General features: G+C 49.4%; 1 protein-coding gene and 1 long non-coding RNA gene across 2 annotated transcripts; one reads left to right on the top strand and one right to left on the bottom strand.

Annotated features, from left to right (window-relative positions):
- Positions 1 to 3,574: 3,574 nt before the first annotated feature.
- LOC108802266 lies at positions 3,575 to 10,367 on the bottom strand. Its single transcript, XR_001942210.1, has 3 exons — positions 10,291 to 10,367; positions 8,358 to 8,360; positions 3,575 to 3,586 (listed from the first exon to the last, which is right to left on the bottom strand). It is a non-coding gene; the product is annotated as an uncharacterized LOC108802266 (long non-coding RNA).
- A 156-nt stretch (positions 10,368 to 10,523) lies between these two features.
- Positions 10,524 to 12,921, top strand: LOC108802264 (gastrula zinc finger protein XlCGF52.1-like). Its single transcript, XM_018574134.1, has 3 exons — positions 10,524 to 10,575; positions 10,869 to 10,970; positions 11,748 to 12,921. Exons 1-3 carry the CDS (start codon positions 10,524 to 10,526, stop codon positions 12,875 to 12,877), a joined length of 1,284 nt encoding a protein of 427 aa, XP_018429636.1. The 3' UTR covers positions 12,878 to 12,921.
- The last annotated feature ends 3,399 nt before the right edge of the window (positions 12,922 to 16,320 follow it).

Raw genomic sequence — 16,320 nt, 5'->3', positions numbered from 1 at the left:
GTGCATTTTTGCGCCCGATGCCCTCAGACGGCTGCCTATGCACCACACTTGTGGTCCATTAACTCTGCCTCCCATCCATATTACTACATGTCTCTAACTCGGTACGGGCCATGGACGGGAATAGAGATCCACTGATACCAATTTTTTCAGGCCAAGTACAAGTACGGATACTTTTCCTCAAGGACTCGCCGCTACCAATTACTGATACCTTTTTTTTCTCTTTTTTGTGTGTGTGTGTCATGTGACAGTTTTTCTATAACAATAGAGACGATTTTAGGTCAGTGATGGAGCGCCAGGGCCCGGTCCCAGCTGCAACCCTGCTAGTTCTGCCACTGACTCCAAGCTGCAGAGGGACTACAAATCCCAGAAATATATAATACAGCAATGCAGAATACCACCAGATATAGAGGACTACAAATCCCAGCAATACATTATACAAAAATGCAGAATAGTTTATGAATTTGCTACATACTCTGTGCTACCGCTCTGCTCCAGGGTGCCGGCCTGATGTCTCGGGCAGAGGGTCTCAGCAGGGGCAGATGTGGAGGGTCTCAGCAGGGCAGATGTGGAGGGTCTCAGCAGAAGTGAAGGATCGCACCTGGGGCAAATGTAGCAAATTGCAGCAGGGGCAGATGTGAAGGATCACAGTAGGGGCAGATGTGGAGGGTCTCAGCAGGGGTAGATGGGGAGGGTCTCAGCAGGGCAGATGTGGAGGGTCTCAGCAGAAGTGAAGGATCGCACCTGGGGCAAATGTAGCAAATTGCAGCAGGGGCAGATGTGAAGGATCACAGTAGGGGCAGATGTGGAGGGTCTCAGCAGGGCAGATGTGGAGGGTCTCAGCAGGGGCAGATGTGGAGGGTCTCAGCAGGGCAGATGTGGAGGATCTCAGAAGATCACAGCAGGGGCAGATGTGGAGGGTCCCTGCAGGGACAGATGTGGAGGATCACAGAAGGGGCAGATGTGGAGGGTCTCAGCAGGGCAGATGTGGAGGGTGTCAGCAGGACAGGTGTGGAGGGTGTCAGCAGGACAGGTGTGGAGGGTGTCAGCAGGACAGGTGTGGAGGGTGTCAGCAGGACAGATGTGGAGGGTGTCAGCAGGGCAGATGTGGAGGGTGTCAGCAGGGGCAGATGTGGAGGGTGTCAGCAGGGTATATGTGGGTCTCAGCAGGGGCAGTTAACAGCAGGGGCAGATGCAGAGGATCACAGCAGGGCAGATGTGGAGGGTCTCAGCAGGGCAGATGTGGAGGGTCTCAGCAGGAGCAGATGTGGAGGGTCTCAGCGGGGGCAGATGTGAGGATTGCAGAAGCAGAAGATAACAGCAGGGGCAGATGCAGAGGATCACAGCAGGGTAGATGTGGAGGGTCTCAGCAGGGCAGATGTAGAGGGTCTCAGCAGGGGCAGATGTGGAGGGTCTCAGCAGGGGCAGATGTGGAGGGTCTCAGCAGGGCAGATGTGGAGTATCGCAAAAGCAGAAGATCACAGCAGAGGCAGATGTGGAGGGTCTCAGCAGGGGCAGATGTGGAGGGTCTCAGCAGGGGCAGATGTGGAGGATTGCAGCAGGCAGGGGCAGATAGAGCCAGGCGGGGTCAGATCAGTGCAGAGTATAAGCAGCATACATACACACACACACACACACACTCTTCCTCCATTCAGTTCCCAATAACGTAATAAAGCAAGTAAGTCCACCACAACAGCACCGGCTACGGCTCTCCATAGGAAAGGGCACGATTATTCCCAACATCAACTTTTCTAAAGAGGAATGGAGATCCTTCTGGTATAACAAAGCTATGTTATGGGGGGGCCGGGGTCTTCCCCAAAATCAAGCGATCTTACTCAGTGAATAAGTCTGGCCACCCATGTATTAGAGTGATTGCTCAATACTGTGACGTCTAGATGTTATTGTTTTATCATTATGGGTTATTAAAAGAGCCGCCTTCATGCTAATCAGCTTTTCTTGTGCCCACGTAAAAGGATGCTTCATAGAGGAGTGGACGTATCTAGAAGGACACCGGGACCTCTACAAGGACGTCGTGATGGAGAACCGGCCGCCCCTCACATCACCGGGTAAGAGGAGACTTTCATTTCCTGAGTATTGAGGATCCCCCTAGATCTCTGGTGAGTGACCTGGAACAGTATAAGACGTGTTTCTGGACTTTCCCCATGGTTCCTCTCTGGCATGTGAACCTTGGCATGGGAACATCTCTTCATACTCTGCAATGGATCTCACACTAATCAGGAGGTGTGGAGCATTGTACATGCATTCCCCAGTGATGTTTTATGTTTGGACCAGGCTGTGGGTAACATCATAAGTTCTAAGGAGGGTTGTAGAGAGAACAAATATGAGACCAATGATTTTTAAAGGGGTTGTAATAGTAGTGGTCTCCAGGGGCCTCTTGTAAAGCTGGTCATACACCAGTAGAACGTTGTTTGAAAAATGTTGTGTATGGAACATTCGTTCGATTTCCTAGTACTTAATGGGGTCAACTCAATAATCCTTTTCAACTGCACTGAAAACAGAAAAATTGAAGGGGCGGGAACAAAATTCTAATGGTGTATGTGGTTTTGGTTCAGGAAACTCCATTCATTTCCGAAATCGAATGTCAAAATCAAATTGAATTTAGAACAGCATTTGTCTAGTCTCTGGTGGTGTTCTTGAATGTCCTAACCCAGATTTTTCGAACCTTCGTTCAAACATCTACCGGTGTATACCCAGCTTAACTAGTCCCCAGTCTTTGACTGTCTCCTACAACCGGTCTTCAGTCCCTATCATGTCCCCGGTCTCTGACCATCTATTGTAGAATCTCCCTAGTCTCTGAAAGTCTTTGATAATAGTGCTTATGCTGCATAATATGTGCAGCTTTTTTTTAGGGATGCCTCACATTTAGTAAGTTGACTACTGGTCATCTAGACACACACATCCTCTGATATGAAGACATACAATCAGTGTGTGTGTTTTCCTACAGATGGATCCAGTGACAGAAATACCCCAGAGAGATGTCCCCGTCCTCTGTATTCCCGGGTTTCCAAACAGGAACATCAGGAGATCCCTCAGGCCCGTCCTCTATATTCCCCGGACTCCACACAGGAACATCATGAGATCCCTCAGGCCCATCCTCTGTATTCCCGGGACTCCACACAGGAACATCAGGAGATCCCTCAGGACCATTCTCTGTATTCCCAGGATTTCACACAGGAACATCATGAGATCCCTCAGACCCGTCTTCTGTATTCCCGGGACTCCACACAGGACCATCAGGAGATCCCTCAGGCCCGTCCTCTATATTCCCCGGACTCCACACAGGACCATCAGGAGATCCCTCAGGCCCGTCCTCTATATTCCCCGGACTCCACACAGGACCATCAGGAGATCCCTCAGGCCCGTCCTCTATATTCCCCGGACTCCACACAGGACCATCAGGAGATCCCTCAGGCCCGTCCTCTATATTCCCCGGACTCCACACAGGACCATCAGGAGATCCCTCAGGCCCCTCCTCTGTATTCCCGGGATTCCACCCAGGAACATCAGGAGATCCCTCACGCCCATTCTCTGTTTTCCCGGGATTCCACAAAGGAACATCAGGAGATCCCTCAGGATGGTCAGGTACATAAAATAAAGGTATTATGTAATACAGTGGAGAACTACCTTGAGATCCCTCAGGTCTATCCTCAGTGTTCCCGGGATTCTTTACAGCAGTGGTTCTCAACCGTTCTAGGGTCAGGACCCCTTGGTAACATTTGCCAAGTTGTGTTGACCCCCCAACAATAACATTTAGGGATGCACCAATACTAGTATCTGTGTGGGCTCTCAGGTGACTAGTGCCACTCTCTGGTGGCACCCAGTGTGGGCTTTGTGATGCCCAGTGTGGCTCTTTGGTGATCAAGCACTCACCTCCCCTCACTCCTGCCCTCTCCCTCTCTCTGATCCTCCTCCGGCCACCGCTGCTGCACCGCCATCTAGGAGAACTGGCACTGCTGAGCTAGAAGGAGGCTGAGGAGCCTCTTACAGCACAAGACAAGTGGCGACCCCCTCCACTTTTAGGTCGCAACCCAAAGGTTGAGAACCACTGCCTTACAGAAACATCATGAGATCCCTCAGGAGGATCAGGTAGATGGGACTGAAGGGTAAATAGCCATACTATATTAATACAAATAAATAATAGTAAGGTGGAACAAAAATGATCTGTAAGAGAGATTAAAGGAGAACTATGAGGTGAGTGATTTTAATCTGAGCCAATGAGACTGTCACAGGTCGGCTCAGTAGATCGGGAAGTGAGCGAACACATACCGTCGCTCGCTCACTTCTCGATCCTGTCCCTGCAGAGAGCTGTGACAGGGGAGGGACTGGATTCCCCCCTCCGATCCTCCAGCGCTGACTGGCGGAACGGAGGGGGGGCGGGTACAGCTGGCTCTGCCTCTAGATAGGCAGAGCCAGCTGTCACTCACGCAGCTGGGCGGATCCAGCCATAATTGTCGGGATCCGTCCCGGCTGCGGCGTCTCAGTATACCGGGAGCTGTAGCCTCCCTTTCAGGCACATGTGAAGGACGCCACAACCTCTGGTATGCACTGTTTGATTTTCAAAAACATATTTATAATTTAAAACAAAAACTGCCATTTTTTTTTTTTTTGGTACATGTAGCTCAAAAGTCGGCACTGCCGTTGGACAGCTCGACTCTGCGGCGCTGCATTGCACAGCTACAGGCACAGGATCCGGACGATCAGAGAAGAGTTGGCGGCAGTGGAGGAGGATTTAACCAAAACCCTTGAAATTATGGAACAGCTTTAAAAAAAAAAAAAATTTTCTAATGTTATAAAGACTTTTTTTTCCCAGTTCTTCCCATGTCTCCGTGTCTTGCTTTTACTTCTTTGCATGAGGTGCACTGCTTTATTTCCGTCACCCATATGTACATAGCAGGGGCGTAACTAAAAATCACAGGGCCCCATAGCAAAATGTTGTATGGGGCCCCCCGTGATTGCTAGTTATGCCCCTTGCAGAGCCCACCTGAGAGTGACCCTGCAGAGCCCGCCATAGACTCTCTATAGTGGTCTCAGATGGGCTGCACACCTCTTACCTGTCAGCGCTGTCCGACTCCGTGGTCGCCGGGCCCCGCCTCCTCTTCTATCGACGGTCGCTGGCCAGTGATGTAAGAGGAGGCGGGGTTGCTCTTAGGCGGGCCCCGCCTCCTCCTCCTTAACCGCGAACGCCGGCCTCTTCTGCTGCTGGCTGTCACAGCTCCGTGGCGGCTGTGAGGTGTCAGTGATCTTCACAGCCGCTGCTGAGCTATGTCAGTGACAGCCAGCACCCTTACATGCCATAGCGACCCACACGACAGAGGGCAACTCCCTGAAATTACTTTTCTCAGGTTGGGATCCCTGCCATCCCCCTTTTTGCACCCCCTGCAGGCCCAACACCAATGTGATCCTCCCCAACTCACATTGTCAACACCTCACCTGTGCATTCCCCTTCCCCCACCATGCCTGCACCCTATGTACATTCTCCCTGCTATCACTCCCAGTCTGCACAACACATGGGCCCCCCAACATGCCTGTGCCATCACCCCGACTGAAGACTCAGGCCCCCCTCCCCATCCTTTCACCGCACACTCACTCGATGACCCCCCAGTGCCCTTCACCCTTCTTTTCTGCCCTGAACAGCGCCCACCTATAATTTCAGCACCCCAATAATAATATTGCCCATACCAACAACACTTCTCCCACTTCCGCCCTCTGGCTCCCTCACTTCCGCTGCGTAGTGTGTACGTTCTATGGCCGCGTCCCGGCTACTTCCTGGTTACCATAGTGACGCCCAACATGAATGACAGAACAGCGGAATTACGCTCCTCCCCCCAAGCCCTCTGTCACTGATTGGATAACCTCCACATTCACAGAGCCACCACTAGAGGGCGAACGCTCTTTGTTGAGGAAGAGGTATCCTAGGGGCAGGAAATGATGCGGCCATTTTGTCGTAGCCTTTGTCAGTCATTTTTTTCTCTAGCTCACAGGTTTGTTTTTTTATAACCCTATATATGTGGATTATCTAACAATTACATGTAGAATACTATGTCAAAACAATGCAATAATTTCTCTCTGTCCTATAAAAAGAACAAAAGTGTGTGTCGGGTGGGCAGCGGCCATTTTGTTGTAGCCTAAGATATCAGGTAGAATAACATCCAGCTCATATGAACTTTGTGTGTGTCCTCCCCCAGGATCTGGGTTATTGTAATAGGAAGCTGCACAGTGTGGAGGTAAGGTACAGGCTTGGTTGTGTTTAGGATGGTGGATTATCACTTTAAGACTGAACACATGTGACTGACATGGAGAACTACACAGGTGAGTGAATCTCAATATCTGTGTGTGAGCCGTGTCATTCGTATGTATTTGGTCTTATAGAACTGGGGTGACATCTCTAGGGGAAGGGGAATCATATGGGAGACTCCTATGACATACTTGCTGTGTGTCTCACCATCAGCAGAACGGGTCCACCCCACCTCCTGGAATGTCCCATGCCAAGTGCACCGCCATTCTATTTTTTCTTGTACCAGGGAAGGGGCATGCTGCCACCAACAAGGACACCGTCTATTCATGTAGGTCCTCAGATTTGTTATTCTGTATTCTAACCCATTGTACTACATTGATTTATTTGTATTTGTGACAGAGGTTTCATCACAGTGGGTTCCTCCGCAGAGAAGCAGACTCCATTCCTGGTCTCATCAGTACAGATGGAGGCCAACCGGAGTCACACAACTGAGAGAATATTAAACCTCACCCTGGAGATCGTCTACCTGCTGACCGGAGAGGTGAGAAGGATTCTGGGAGGTCACATGACATCACTCTTATCTCTATTCATAAAACACAGACCTGACCGGAGAGGTGAGGAGGAATCTGGGAGGTCACATGACATCACTCTTATCTCTATTCATAAAACACAGATAGATGAAAAGCATTATGGGACAAGTAGCCAAGTTTCTGTTCTATATGTATTTCATTGTGTAGGATTACGGACCTATAAAGAAAGAGTCCAATGATCCCCTGTCCCCCTTCCTGATACACCAGAGCAACCAGGACAAGAAGATCCTAGAAGTCACCCAGAAGATCATAGAGCTGCTGACGGTAGAGGTGAGCGGTGCCGGGAATTCTGGGACATGATCCAGGAACAGACAAGGGATGTGTCTGGATGGTGACTATCATTGTGTGTGTCAGGTTCCTATAAGGTGTCAGGATGTCTCTGTCTATTTCTCCATGGAGGAGTGGGAGTATCTAGAAGGACACCGGGATCTCTACAAGGACGTCATGATGGAGAACCGGCCGCCCCTCACATCACCGGGTAAGAGGAGACTTTCATTTCTTGAGTATTGAGGATCCCCCTAGATACACACATCCTCTGATATAAAGACATAGAAACAATGTATTCAGTCAGTGTTTGTGTTTCCTACAGATGGATCCAGGAACAGAAATACCCCAGAGAGATGTCCCCGTCCTCTGTATTCCCGGGATCGTAACTAAAAATCACAGGGCCCCATAGCAAAATGTTGTATGGGGCCCCCCGTGATTGCTAGTTATGCCCCTTGCAGAGCCCACCTGAGAGTGACCCTGCAGAGCCCGCCATAGACTCTCTATAGTGGTCTCAGATGGGCTGCACACCTCTTACCTGTCAGCGCTGTCCGACTCCGTGGTCGCCGGGCCCCGCCTCCTCTTCTATCGACGGTCGCTGGCCAGTGATGTAAGAGGAGGCGGGGTTGCTCTTAGGCGGGCCCCGCCTCCTCCTCCTTAACCGCGAACGCCGGCCTCTTCTGCTGCTGGCTGTCACAGCTCCGTGGCGGCTGTGAGGTGTCAGTGATCTTCACAGCCGCTGCTGAGCTATGTCAGTGACAGCCAGCACCCTTACATGCCATAGCGACCCACACGACAGAGGGCAACTCCCTGAAATTACTTTTCTCAGGTTGGGATCCCTGCCATCCCCCTTTTTGCACCCCCTGCAGGCCCAACACCAATGTGATCCTCCCCAACTCACATTGTCAACACCTCACCTGTGCATTCCCCTTCCCCCACCATGCCTGCACCCTATGTACATTCTCCCTGCTATCACTCCCAGTCTGCACAACACATGGGCCCCCCAACATGCCTGTGCCATCACCCCGACTGAAGACTCAGGCCCCCCTCCCCATCCTTTCACCGCACACTCACTCGATGACCCCCCAGTGCCCTTCACCCTTCTTTTCTGCCCTGAACAGCGCCCACCTATAATTTCAGCACCCCAATAATAATATTGCCCATACCAACAACACTTCTCCCACTTCCGCCCTCTGGCTCCCTCACTTCCGCTGCGTAGTGTGTACGTTCTATGGCCGCGTCCCGGCTACTTCCTGGTTACCATAGTGACGCCCAACATGAATGACAGAACAGCGGAATTACGCTCCTCCCCCCAAGCCCTCTGTCACTGATTGGATAACCTCCACATTCACAGAGCCACCACTAGAGGGCGAACGCTCTTTGTTGAGGAAGAGGTATCCTAGGGGCAGGAAATGATGCGGCCATTTTGTCGTAGCCTTTGTCAGTCATTTTTTTCTCTAGCTCACAGGTTTGTTTTTTTATAACCCTATATATGTGGATTATCTAACAATTACATGTAGAATACTATGTCAAAACAATGCAATAATTTCTCTCTGTCCTATAAAAAGAACAAAAGTGTGTGTCGGGTGGGCAGCGGCCATTTTGTTGTAGCCTAAGATATCAGGTAGAATAACATCCAGCTCATATGAACTTTGTGTGTGTCCTCCCCCAGGATCTGGGTTATTGTAATAGGAAGCTGCACAGTGTGGAGGTAAGGTACAGGCTTGGTTGTGTTTAGGATGGTGGATTATCACTTTAAGACTGAACACATGTGACTGACATGGAGAACTACACAGGTGAGTGAATCTCAATATCTGTGTGTGAGCCGTGTCATTCGTATGTATTTGGTCTTATAGAACTGGGGTGACATCTCTAGGGGAAGGGGAATCATATGGGAGACTCCTATGACATACTTGCTGTGTGTCTCACCATCAGCAGAACGGGTCCACCCCACCTCCTGGAATGTCCCATGCCAAGTGCACCGCCATTCTATTTTTTCTTGTACCAGGGAAGGGGCATGCTGCCACCAACAAGGACACCGTCTATTCATGTAGGTCCTCAGATTTGTTATTCTGTATTCTAACCCATTGTACTACATTGATTTATTTGTATTTGTGACAGAGGTTTCATCACAGTGGGTTCCTCCGCAGAGAAGCAGACTCCATTCCTGGTCTCATCAGTACAGATGGAGGCCAACCGGAGTCACACAACTGAGAGAATATTAAACCTCACCCTGGAGATCGTCTACCTGCTGACCGGAGAGGTGAGAAGGATTCTGGGAGGTCACATGACATCACTCTTATCTCTATTCATAAAACACAGACCTGACCGGAGAGGTGAGGAGGAATCTGGGAGGTCACATGACATCACTCTTATCTCTATTCATAAAACACAGATAGATGAAAAGCATTATGGGACAAGTAGCCAAGTTTCTGTTCTATATGTATTTCATTGTGTAGGATTACGGACCTATAAAGAAAGAGTCCAATGATCCCCTGTCCCCCTTCCTGATACACCAGAGCAACCAGGACAAGAAGATCCTAGAAGTCACCCAGAAGATCATAGAGCTGCTGACGGTAGAGGTGAGCGGTGCCGGGAATTCTGGGACATGATCCAGGAACAGACAAGGGATGTGTCTGGATGGTGACTATCATTGTGTGTGTCAGGTTCCTATAAGGTGTCAGGATGTCTCTGTCTATTTCTCCATGGAGGAGTGGGAGTATCTAGAAGGACACCGGGATCTCTACAAGGACGTCATGATGGAGAACCGGCCGCCCCTCACATCACCGGGTAAGAGGAGACTTTCATTTCTTGAGTATTGAGGATCCCCCTAGATACACACATCCTCTGATATAAAGACATAGAAACAATGTATTCAGTCAGTGTGTGTGTTTCCTACAGATGGATCCAGGAACAGAAATACCCCAGAGAGATGTCCCCGTCCTCTGTATTCCCGGGATTCCACACAGGAACATCAGGAGATCCCTCAGGCCCGTCCTCTGTATTCCCGGGATTCCACACAGGAACATCAGGAGATCCCTCAGGCCCGTCCTCTGTATTCCCGGGATTCCACACAGGAACATCAGGAGATCCCTCAGACCCGTCCTCTGTATTCCCGGGATTCCACACAGGAACATCAGGAGATCCCTCAGGCCCGTCCACTGTATTCCCAGAACTCCACACAGGAACATCATGAGATCCCTCAGGCCCGTCCTCTGTATTCCCGGGATTCCATAGAGGAATCTCATGAGATCCCTCAGCACTATCAGGTATCCAGAAATGAGAAACCAATCCTTGCCCTTTTCATACAGTTTTTGTAAATAAATGTAATATATTCATTACTTTGTGTTCCTAAGGGTGGAAATCTGATTACTGTTAAATTGGAAGTTAAAGAGGAAGCAGAAGAGCCGTATGTGATGGATGATGAGCTGGCTAAGGAGGAGGAACGTTCTCCAGAGGTCAGCACAGGTGAGGAATAAACACTAAATCCAGAAAAGAGTCCCAGATTCTCCTTGTTCAGTCACTACAACAATCTCTTCTTCTCCCCCCTCCTCTGTCAGTAGACAGTAATGGGGGGACGGAATGTGTCTAGTGGGGGGAGTCAGGAGCCATCAGCCTCTATTAGACTCCGGCTCTCCTCCTCACATCATGTCATTGTGTGTTACCAGCCAAGAGACGTGACCAGTCTCCCCCCACACACACTCTCTGGGGTCTCTCATACATCTCAGTACAGGGGGCTTCACTCTCATCTTTCTCCACAGACCCAGGAGACACCGGAGACTCTCAGAGAGACGTCAAAGAGGAGGAGGAAGAAGGACATGTGAGGATTAAAGAGGAGGGAGCTCCTATGGAGATCAGCACAGGTGAGGAACATACAGTAAAGATTCTCTGCACATTCTTATAATTCCAACCACAATGCATTCCCTGTTTGCAGCACGTTCATTCCATTAAAGTGCTCCTGAAAGAAAACTATACGCTATATGGGCAACCCTCCAAATGAGTTCAGGTGTCTCCAGTGAAGGTTCTGATAATACTCTATCATACAAAGACATTGTAGACAATGGTGCTCTTCCAACCTTGTGGTAACAGTTTGGTGAAGGCCCTTTTCTGTTCCACCATGACTGTCCGTGTACAAAGACATGGTGTGACCAGGCTGGTGTAGAGGAACCCAAGCGTCCTGTACAGAGCCCTGACCTCACACCGACTTGAACATCTTTGGGATGAATTGAAGAAGGTCTTCTCATCCAACATCAGTACCTGACCTCACAAGTGTTCTTTTGTCCAACACACACACACTTTATCATCATGTAGAAAGCCTTTGGAGGAGGCTGCAAGGTTTTCATAGCTGCAAGGAGTTGGGAGGCAATTCCATATTACTGCCCATGGTTTTGGAATGGGTTGTCCAACAAGTTCTTGGGTATGGTCATGCGTCTACAAGTTTTGTCCATATAGTGTAGGATGATTTGGTGGTCCGAGAAGTTCTGTACACAGAAGACCAGAGCGAACCATTTTTGACTGGTTCTGGAGAGAAAGGTGAACGCCAATCCTTTAATGCTCTTTATTAGGCTATAGTCTTCACTAGGCACGCCTGGAGTGTTGTTTACTCACCCCCATGACCCTCTGTTTCTCTTTCTCTTCAGATGGACAATACAGAAGGTGCAACAGCAATAGATGTTCCGTCATCTCTCCATGTGGGAAAACTGAAGATGTTGAAGTCACGTCTGATTCCTCTATAGAAGGCTTAGCTACTCCAAAGGTTCCCTCTGGACACGGGAGTTGCTCTGAAGGTGGTTCCTGCCCTGTTCCTCATCATGCGACTGGCAAAGAAGATGAAACCTTTCCATGTTCTGAGTGTAGTGAGAGCTTTAGTAAGAGAGCAGAACTTCTCACCCACCAGAGGACTCACATCGTGGAGAAGACGTATCCTTGCTGTGAATGTGGCAAAGTCTTCAACGAGAGAGCAAAGCTCATGGTGCATGAAATCAACCACAAAACTGAGAAGCAAAACTCATGCTCCGAGTGTGGGAAATGTTTCCGAGACCAATCCGCCCTAGAGTTTCACAAAAAGGTTCACACGGAGCAAGTGTACACGTGTGCGGAGTGTGGTGGGACCTTCACGAAGGAGTCCTACCTCATTAGTCATCAGAGGGTGCACGCTGGTAAGAAGGTCTTCACATGTTCCGAATGTTGGAAGAGCTTTTCCCAGGAGTCCTACCTGCTCAAACACCAACTGATCCACTCCGGAGAGAAGCCTTTTTCGTGTGCTGAATGCGGGAAAAGCTTTGCCGAGAAATCGAGGTTTACCGCCCATCAAAAGTACCACAGAGAGAAACCGTGCACCTGTTCAAAGTGCGGGAAAAAGTTTACCGTGAGGAGAAGCCTTATCGAGCATGAGAGAATTCACACGGGGGAACGTCCATTCCTTTGCTCCGAGTGCGGGAAGCGTTTTAGGCTGAAGGCAGCTCTAATGTTGCACTGGAAAACTCATCCAGGTGTGAACTTCAAGCCCTACCCATGCCCTGACTGTGGCCAGTGCTTCAACCGCAAAGTCGAACTTTTCAGTCACCAAAGATTTCACATAGCCGAGGCGCCCTATTCGTGTTCTGAGTGTGGGAGGTATTTTCCGAACAAAGGAAGCTTCGTCAGACACCAGTCCAACCAGACCAATGAGACGGCCTTCACATGTTCTGACTGTGGCAAGTCATTTCCATGGAGGGGCTGTCTCATGTATCATAAGACAATACACAATGGCTGGATGCCAACTTCGTAGGGCTCTGGACAATGTTTTGGAGGCACACTATGTGGCCAAAGGTTTGTGGGCATCTAACCAATCAGCTTGCTGGTCATCCCATTCCACAACCATGGGCATTCTTTAAGGAACACTCCCCATAAAATGTTTGAGTGTGTCCCTGTGGGAATTGTGACCATTCAGGCAAAGGATCAAGACCGAGAAGACCAAGCTTGCAACCAGTGTTCCAATTCATCCTGAAGGTGTTCAGTAGGGTTGAGGCCAGGGCTGTGTGAAGGCCACCTCAGTTCCTCCACACCAAACTGGTCAAACCCATGTCTTTATGGAGCTGGCTTTGCGCACAGGGGACAGGCTTTGCGCACAGGGGACAGTCATGCTGGAACAAAAAACAGCCTTCACCATTGATGTCATCAAACATGGAACAACTTCAAAGAACTGTTGCAAGGGTGAAAACTTTGCTTTCAAGTGGCATTTGTATTCTTCCTTGAAGCTTGGTGAGCTTTGTGTATTTTCTCCAGATCTGTGCAGTAATCCGGTGTGATACTTGGAGCTTCCTGTAATAAGGACCGGTCACTTCAGCTCCCTTTCCTTGTGCAGGGTGACTGATCTTTTCTCCGCCCCCTCCTGTAATAAAGACCGGTCACTGCTGCTCTCTCTCCTTGTGCAGGGTGACTGGTCTTGTCTCCACCCCCTCCTGTAATAAAGACCGGTCACTGCTGCTCTCCCTTCTTGTGCAGGGTGACTGGTCTTGTCTCCGTCCTCTCCGGTAAAAAAAGACTGCTCACTGCTGCTCTCTCTGCTTGTGCAGGGTTACTGGTCTTGTCTCGGCCCCCTCCTGTAATAAAGAACAGTCACTGCTGCTCGTGCAGGATTACTGGTCTTGTCTCCGCCCCCTCCTGTAATAAAGACTGGTTACTTCTGCTCTCTCTCCTTGTGCAGGGTGACTGGTCTTTTCTCCGCCCCCCTCCTGTAATAAAGACCGCTCACTGCTGCTCTGACCACTTGTGCAGGGTGACTGGACTTGTCTCCGCTCCATCCTGTAATAAAGACCACTCACTGCTGCTCTCTCTCCTTGTGCTGGTTGACTGGTCTTGTCTCCTCCCCCTCCGGTAAAAAAAGACTGCTCACTGCTGCTCTCCCTTCTTGTGCAGGGTGACTGCTCTTGTCTCTGCCCACTCCTGTAATAAAGACTGCTCACTGCTGCTCTGTCTCCTTGTGCAGGGCTATTGGTCCTGTCTCCACCCCCTCTGATAGTTTTCTACCGGCATCCGGTAGTGGGTGGGGCCTGCTTGATTATGATACCACGGGCTGTAGCAAATGAAATGTCAATCACTTCAGGTTTGCATCTACTTTATCTCATTATGTCAACACAATGAAAGGTTTGCCTTCTCTATTGAAAGACTAGAAAGTTGTACACAACGCCAAATAAAGCTCTGTACCCCAGAAAACCTGTGTGCTTATTTCTCGTCACTGAATTGTATCTGTTACATGTCATAGCTACAGACATTTCCGGCAGTTTTGGACAGCGGGAGAAGAGTAAAACCTCTTTCACTTCCTGCCCTGGAGATATAACAGGAAGTCAAGGGATATCCCCTCCCTCACTGGAACAAATATCCTCAATGGAAGTTTTCCTCTAATCTTTTGGAATCTCCCATCAGTTTCTATCCTGAAGACAACGGTCACAAGAAAATTGAGAGGCACAGACAAAAAAAAAATTGTACACTTACCTTCCCGTAATTTCCTTTCCTGGTGCATCCTCAAGGCAGGATAAGATGGGTTGTGGCTCTGCGCCCCTCAACCCCATAGAACTGGATGTGTATGCATTATATGGCTCGTCCCCGTTGTAGTTGTAGCACAATCCACGAAAGCATGGCTCCATTGAATCCTGCTAGGGAAAGGAGCCGACCTAACTGCGAATATCCAGGACAGCACTGGAGGGGCCAGCTCATTCATACATCAAAAAGCAGAATGCATTGTAAGTGGAGTCATCATCTTTCATTCTATACGCAGATGGATCTGTAGGGCTGTCCTAGTCTGTAGGACTGTCCTGCTAAACGCTGCTGTGGTCCGACAGGCCGGGTCAATTTTATAAAGAGAAATAAAATTGATTGCTGTTGTCCAAGTTGCCAATTTGCATATAATCTCTAACCAAAGGTATTGCGCAACTACTCATGAGGTCACCACAGTCCTTCCATCCTCCGAACAGATAGCTCTTGAGATGTAAATGCTTTCTGAATTGTTCTAACTATCCAGGAGGAAATTGCCCCGATCGATGCCGGCTGCCCCTGACTTATGCCGTGTGGTATGCCCTAAAGGGTCATTTGACTTTGAGATGCGTCTTCAGAACCTAGCTTGTGTCCAAAGGATAGAGACCGTCCTCTGAGGAAAACAGGATCGGAATCACTATCATCTAACTGATATAGAATGTTGGAGGCATGTTTGGCAAACTGGTCTAATAAGGACATGTGACACATTTAACATGTGAAGATCAATGGACTCCTATCGGGCCAGGCTGAAGCACCATGGGTGGTAAAGAAATTCCACCTCCTCCGCTGAAATGTTTGGCTATGTAGTCAGGGTACTTGACGTTCTGAAGAGATGCCACCAAGTCCACTTCCAGAGTCTAGTGATTTCTTCATAGACTTTCTGATTCAAGGACCGCTCGTTGTCGATAAATGATCTGCTGAGGTTGTCCGCCAAGTGGGTCTAGGTTGCTGACGTGTAAACCACTTTCTGCCTGGTTACATTCTGTTGGGCCCATTCCATAATGGGTTGTACTTCTCTCATTTAAGTATGACTCCTTGTGCCTCCCCGATACTGCACATATGAGTTTGTCTATCTGAAGCAGAATGATCTTCTCATGAATGTTAGGAGACCAACGAGCAAAGAGCTAGATACTCTGCCCTCAGCCCACTATGTTGCAAGCATTAAATTTCCATCTGTCCCAAATCCAGATGTCCTGCAAATGTGCCCCCCGGCCTTGCTGACTGGAGTCGGTAGAAATTTCCTTTACAGTGGCTTAAACCCACTTCACCCATCAAAGCACCTTCCAACCACCAAACCCCTCCCACATTGCCTCCAAACCTCCTCACTTTACCACCCTCCCACCACAGAGCAGACCTCAACCCCCTGGTTACAGCACTTTTCAACCTCCTGTGCCTGCCAGCTACCTTACCTCCTTCACCACTGTGCCTTCCATCCCAAATCACTTCCACATCACAGCACTTACTCCCTACCTCACAGCATACTCAACCATCCACCTCCCTCTCTGATTACAATGCTTCTAACCCCCCCCCCCAACACCACAGTGCCCAACTCTGTCAAAGCAGCTTCCACTGACTTTATTACACCTGCCATCCAACTGACCCCTCAATCTTCTCCCTCCCCAACGTACCACCTCACCCTCATACTCTGCCACAGCTCCTTCGGCCCACCACCACCACAGTGCCCACCTCACAGCATCC

This window comes from Nanorana parkeri, unplaced genomic scaffold (genome assembly GCF_000935625.1).
Source record: "Nanorana parkeri isolate BGI_ZX_2015 unplaced genomic scaffold, ASM93562v1 scaffold2755, whole genome shotgun sequence".
Lineage (NCBI taxonomy): Eukaryota > Metazoa > Chordata > Amphibia > Anura > Dicroglossidae > Nanorana > Nanorana parkeri.
This window is presented reverse-complemented; position numbering and strand designations above follow the sequence as displayed.

Excerpts from the sequence above, each read along its gene's own strand:
- LOC108802264 (XM_018574134.1), top strand. The coding sequence starts at position 10,524 with ATGGATGATGAGCTGGCTAAGGAGGAGGAACGTTCTCCAGAGGTCAGC. Across the intron at positions 10,576-10,868 it reads TTCTCCAGAGGTCAGCACAG|ACCCAGGAGACACCGGAGAC; the intron begins GTGAGGAATAAA and ends CTTTCTCCACAG. Across the intron at positions 10,971-11,747 it reads TCCTATGGAGATCAGCACAG|ATGGACAATACAGAAGGTGC; the intron begins GTGAGGAACATA and ends CTTTCTCTTCAG.